Source organism: Nerophis ophidion, linkage group LG26, assembly GCF_033978795.1.
Source record: "Nerophis ophidion isolate RoL-2023_Sa linkage group LG26, RoL_Noph_v1.0, whole genome shotgun sequence".
In the NCBI taxonomy this organism is placed as follows: Eukaryota; Metazoa; Chordata; class Actinopteri; order Syngnathiformes; family Syngnathidae; genus Nerophis; species Nerophis ophidion.
In genome coordinates this window covers 33,334,083-33,340,082 of record NC_084636.1, presented here as the reverse complement: position 1 = coordinate 33,340,082, position 6,000 = coordinate 33,334,083, and the positions used below count along the sequence as shown (strand labels likewise).

The following is a 6,000-nucleotide window of genomic DNA, read 5'->3' as shown; positions in this document are numbered from 1 at the left end:
CAAGAGGTAACACTGCAGATTGGCTTGTATGCTTTTATTTTGACAAGAGGTAAGACTGCAAATGTGCTTTAATGCTTTTATTTTGACAAGAGGTAAGACTGCAGATGTGCTTGGATGCTTTTATTATGACAAGACGTAAGACTGCAGATGTGCTTTGATACTTTTATTTTGGCAAGAGGTAAGACTGCAGATGTGCTTGGATGCTTTTATTTTGACAACACTGCAGAATTGTGATTGGATGCTTTTATTTTGACAAGAGGTAACACTGCAGATTGGCTTGGATGCTTTTATTTTGACAAGAGGTAAGACTGTGGATGTGCTTGGATGCTTTTATTTTGACAAAACTGCAGAATTGTGCTTGGATGCTTTTATTTTGACAAGAGGTAAGACTGCAGATGTGCTTGGATGCTTTTATTTTGACAAGAGGTAACACTGCAGATGTTAGAAAAGAATACAGTGTTTGATGTTATACATGAAAGTGGGAATAAGGACACGTGTCATAGGTGATTACAAAGTGATGTAAATATGTCTTTAAAGATGGAGGATAAGTAACAACACTCAAGTGCTATTTGTTCAAAGCTACAAAAGAGGCGTACAAAGCAGGAAGCGGTTTTCTTTTTTATCGGAGCTTTCTTTGACCTTTCTGCCGTCCTTCAAGGAAGAGTACTATAAATAAGTTACAGTACAGTCGAGGAATGAAAGACTTTCTTCATCATTTTGGCCGCCGCAGACACACGTGCTCGTCCTGCTCGTGGCGCGGGAGGAAAGTGGAAGCGAAAGTAGCTCCAATACTTCATGTGGAGTCGCGGCGTGCGTCACACGTCGTCAGCCGGCAGAGGAGGTATGTTGAACCTTGGTCTGGTGAAGAAGGCCATCTTCTCTCTGCAGTCAAACACCGCAATACACTTCTTCGTCACATGCGCCGAGCAAGCACGCCCCCTGGCGGCTGACTATTCAACTGCACAGTACAACGAGCTTTCGATTCGAATATATATATTTTTTTTAATTAAAAACTATGTCATTAATAAAAACATTTGTAAATTTCTTCAATGCCGTTTTGAATGTGTGGTTTTAAAAAAAAAATCAGTATTTTTTACCCCGATCATCCATACGTGTAATTAAAAAATATATATAGTGCAAACATAGGGTGCCCATTACGTCGATGGCGAGCTACCAGTCGACCGCGGGGGGTGTGTCAGTCGATCTCCAGCCGGGCTTTTAAACAAAAATAGACCTAAAAATGAGTGATCATCAATCTTCACCAAGACGTCACTTAAATGACATTCACGGTACCGGAGGGTCTTGTGAGATGACGCTGGCTGCTGCAAGATCATTATTATGAAAATATGACCGAGAGGAAGGCCAGAAACACTTTTTATTTCAACAGACTCTCGCGCCGTACCTTCCGTCAAAACTCTAAAGGCCGACTGCACATTTCCTATCTTCACAATAAAAGCCCTGCTTCATGCTGCCTGCGCTAACTAAATACAGAGTCTCGGAAAACTGGCGTGCACAAGCGATCCCTCAGAAAGCTGGCGTGCACATCACTTGTGCACGCCAGCTTTCCGAGACTCTTATTTTGTTAGCGCAGGCAGCATGAAGCAGGGCTTTTATTGTGAAGATAGGAAATGTGCAGTCGGCCTTTAGAGTTTTGACGGAAGGGAAAGTCTGTTGAAATAAAAAGTGTTTCTCGCCTTCCTCTCTGTCATTTTTTCATAATAATGAACTGGCAGCAGCCAGCGTCATCTCACAAGACCCTCGGGTGCCGTGAATGTCAATCAAGCAAGCTACGGAATTTGCCGCCAATGTTTTTCTTGTAAAGTGTATGGAAGCTGGATGAATTAGATGCCAAAAACCAACCACTTTCATGTGGTATTGTACAGAAAGGACAACTTTTTTTTCTCCTCCATTTGAAAATGTGGGCGTTATCATCATTACTGTCTGATTCCAATCAATGCAAGTCATCAGAATCAGGTAATACACCAACTTATATTCTTGTCTTTGTGAAAGAAAGACATCTATATGTGTTACACATGCTTGTATTATCATTAAACACATTTAACTTGTTTACAAAAATGTCTCTTTCATAAATAAATAAATATAAATGATATATATAAATGAGGTAGATCCCCTCGAGTTGGTCAATTGAAAAGTAGCTCGCCTGCAGAAAAAGTGTGGGCACCCCTGCCCTAAAGGGACATGGTGGAATTTTTTCATTTTTAATTTTTTTAAAGATATGTATCTCGTGCACACGAGATAGTTTGGGCCTCTGTACAAAAATAATAATACAATAATAATAAAATGATAATAAATAGATCAATGACATACATCTTAAGTAATTTAGCTTTGATAAAAATTAGCTTTGGATAACCAAACAAAATATTGCTATATACTGTATGTATCAAACAACATTGATACATAAATAATTGGTAGTATTATAAATCTGTGTTTTTAAATCTAATCATATACAGTACGTACATTGCATATTTTAAATATATTTTTAGAATATCACCTTAATTAAATCGTAATTGTACTAATGTATTTCGATATTTAGTAAACATATACATCAACAACAGTAATATAATCGGTATCATAAATGAATATGTTTCATCAATAGAATAATTTCATTTAAATGTTTTTAAATATAAATAAAAGTTTAACAAAAAGGCCCAAAAAATAGTAACTAAATACAATTTTAAAAATGACATTAAATGTAATAGACATTTTTAAGAACAAAAAATGTCAATGTGTAATTTACACGTATTATCAATCATCAATCAATGATTATTTATATAGCCCTAAATCACTAGTGTCTCAAAGGGCTGCACAAACCACAACACAAACCACAACGACATCCTCGGTAGAGCCCACATAAGGGCAAGGAAAAACTCAACCCAGTGGGACGTAGGTGACAATGATGACTATGAGAAACCTTTGAGAGGACCACATATCGGAGGGGGGTTTGCCCACATACTCTTGGTAAAATTATTGCAATAAAAAATTAAAATGTGATTGAGCGTCTTGATGCTAAAAGCTAGAAATGTCAAACAGGAAGTAAAAATAACTTGTAACTAAAAAGTAAACAATACTAATGGTTAAATATGTTAACTTATAATTGATATTGTTTCCTAAATGTAACCACTGGAGGGCGCTGTGATGAAGTGACAATTTGTTAAAAGCTAGAAAGATCAAACAGGAAGTAAAAATAACTAGTTACTAAAAAGTAAAAAATACTAGTTTAAGACGTTAACTATCAGTTTATGTTGTTTCCTGAATGTGACCACTGGAGGGCGCTGCGATGAAGCCATATGATGTTAAAAGCTAGATAGATCAAGCCGGAAGTAAAAATAACTACTAACTAAAAAGTTAACAACTAGTTAAAGATGTTAACTTAATAGTTGATGTTGTTTTCTCAATGTGACCACTGGAGGGCGCTGTGATGAAGCAACATGATGCAGCAACATGATGCTAAAAGCTAGGAAGGTCAAACAGGAAGTGAAAATAACTAGTGGTAAACAGTAAACAATCCTAGTTAAATATGTTAACTTATAGTTGATGTTGTTTCCTGAATGTGACCACTGGAGGGCGCTGTGATGGCGCTAAAAGCTAGAAAGGGCAATCAGGAAGTACAAATATCTACCAACTAAAAAGTAAACAATACTAGTTAAAGACGTTAAGTTATAGTTGATGTTGTTTCCTAAATGTGAACACTGGAGGGCGCTGTGATGCGCTAAAAGCTAGAAAGGGCAATCAGGAAGTACAAATATCTACCAACTAAAACGTAAACAATACTAGTTAAAGACGTCAAGTTATAGTTGATGTTGTTTCCTGAATGTGACCACTGGAGGGCGCTGTGATGGCGCTAAAAGCTAGAAAGGGCAATCAGGAAGTACAAATATCTACCAACTAAAACGTAAACAATACTAGTTAAAGACGTTAAGTTATAGTTGATGTTGTTTCCTGAATGTGACCACTGGAGGGCGCTGTGATGGCCCTAAAAGCTAGAAAGGGCAATCAGGAAGTACAAATATCTACCGACTAAAAAGTAAACAATACTAGTTAAAGACGTTAGGTTATAGTTGATGTTGTTTCCTGAATGTGACCACTGGAGGACGCTGTGATGAAGTGACATGATGTTAAAAGCTAGAAAGATCAAACAGGAAGTAAAAATAACTAGTTACTAAAAAGTAAAAAATACTAGTTTAAGACGTTAACTATCAGTTGATGTTGTTTCCTGAATGTGACCACTGGAGGGCGCTGTGATGGCGCTAAAAGCTAGAAAGGGCAATCAGGAAGTACAAATATCTACCAACTAAAAAGTAAACAATACTAGTTAAAGACGTTAGGTTATAGTTGATGTTGTTTCCTGAGTGTGACCACTGGAGGGCGCTGTGATGAAGTGACATGATGTTAAAAGCTAGAAAGATCAAACAGCAAGTCAAAATAACTAGTTACTAAAAAGTAAAAAATACTAGTTTAAGATGTTAACTATCAGTTTATGTTGTTTCCTGAATGTGACCACTGGAGGGCGCTGTGATGGCGCTAAAAGCTAGAAAGGGCAATCAGGAAGTAGAAATATCTACCAATTAAAACGTAAACAATACTAGTTAAAGACGTTAAGTTATAGTTGATGTTGTTTCCTGAATGTGACCACTGGAGGGCGCTGTGCTGAATCGACATGAAACGGGAAGTGTTTGTCACCTGAATGTCTGAACAGGAAGTGGCTCCTTGTGGCTCTGCCCTCTCATCTGAAGGACCTCCTTGGACGCCTTCCTGAGCCTCCTGCCCGCCTCCTCCTCCTGCCGCTGCTCCTGCTTGCTCTGACCCGCCTGCGCCACACGAGGTCAACAGGGCGAGGTCAACGGGGGTGGCGGCCAGCAGGCGGGCTGACTTCTCACCTGTCTGTGGGCCTCTCTGAGCAGGCAGCGGAAGCGCTCGTCCCTCAGGGCCCAGTGAGGAAGCTCGCCGGCCTCGCTGAGCTGAGGTTCCTCCAGCCGCAGCTTCAGCTCCCTCAGGGCGCTCAGCTCCTCCAGCAGCTGCCTCTGGCGCGTCCTGCAGGCCTGGAGGTCCAGCTCCAGGTCCAAGGAGGTGCGCGTGGGCTGCTCGGCCAGGGAGGAGCCGTACGACTGCTGCTGGGGGGGCACGGACACGCTCAACCCAGACCGTGGTCAACTGGCTAGACCCGAGTCAACTAGAAGGAGGCAACAGTCTCCCTACCTGCTTGTAGCGCAGAGTTCTTCGCTCTAGAGTGTTTCTGACAAAAGGAGACTTCTTTGGCAGAGTCGAACTGTCGCTGTCGCTGCGATATAGCTGGCAACAAACAAACAAACACATGTCAACAAACAGACACATGTCAACAAACAAATACATGTCAACTAACAGACCAACATGTCAACAAACACTAACAGATACACACATGTCAACAAACAAACACGTCAAACACACACACATCAACAAACAAACGTCAACAAACACATGCAGACAAAAAAAGTCAACAAGCATGTCAATAAACAAACATGTCAACGGTCAAATACATGTCAACTAACAGACATGTCAACTAACAAACACATGTCAACAATCACGCACACGTCAACAAGCATGTCAACAAACACGTGCCAGCAAACATGTCAACAAAGAAACATCAACTCACATGTCAACTAACAGACAAACATGTCAACAAAAAACACTTGTCAACAAACAAACAAACAAACAAACAAACAAACCAATGTCAACAAACACACATCAACAAATATGTCAAACAAATACATGTCATTTAACAGAAACACATGTCAACAAACACACATGCCAAACAAATATGTCAATTAACAAACACACACGTCGACAAAAATGTCAACAAACACATGCCAGCAAACATGTCAACAAAGAAACATCAACTCACATGTCAATAAACAAACATGTCAACAAACAGACACATGTCAAATAGACATGTCAACAAACAAATACATGTCAACTAACAGACAAACACATGTCAACAAACAA

General features: G+C 39.6%; 1 protein-coding gene across 10 annotated transcripts in view; it reads right to left on the bottom strand.

Moving 5' to 3' along the window:
* Positions 1–352: 352 nt before the first annotated feature.
* wwc3 (WWC family member 3) overlaps positions 353–6,000 on the bottom strand; it is a 119,697-nt gene continuing 114,049 nt past the window's right edge. For 7 of the 10 annotated variants that reach the window (XM_061887756.1, XM_061887750.1, XM_061887752.1 and 4 more), the window contains 4 exons: positions 5,218–5,310; positions 4,899–5,132; positions 4,702–4,829; positions 353–882 (listed from right to left, as the gene is read on the bottom strand). In XM_061887756.1, the coding sequence (XP_061743740.1) occupies positions 816–882; positions 4,702–4,829; positions 4,899–5,132; positions 5,218–5,310 (522 nt within the window). In that variant the 3' untranslated portion in view covers positions 353–815. The remainder of the gene's footprint in view (positions 883–4,701; positions 4,830–4,898; positions 5,133–5,217; positions 5,311–6,000) is intronic. The other 3 variants (XM_061887751.1, XM_061887753.1, XM_061887760.1) reach the window with 1 other exon arrangement.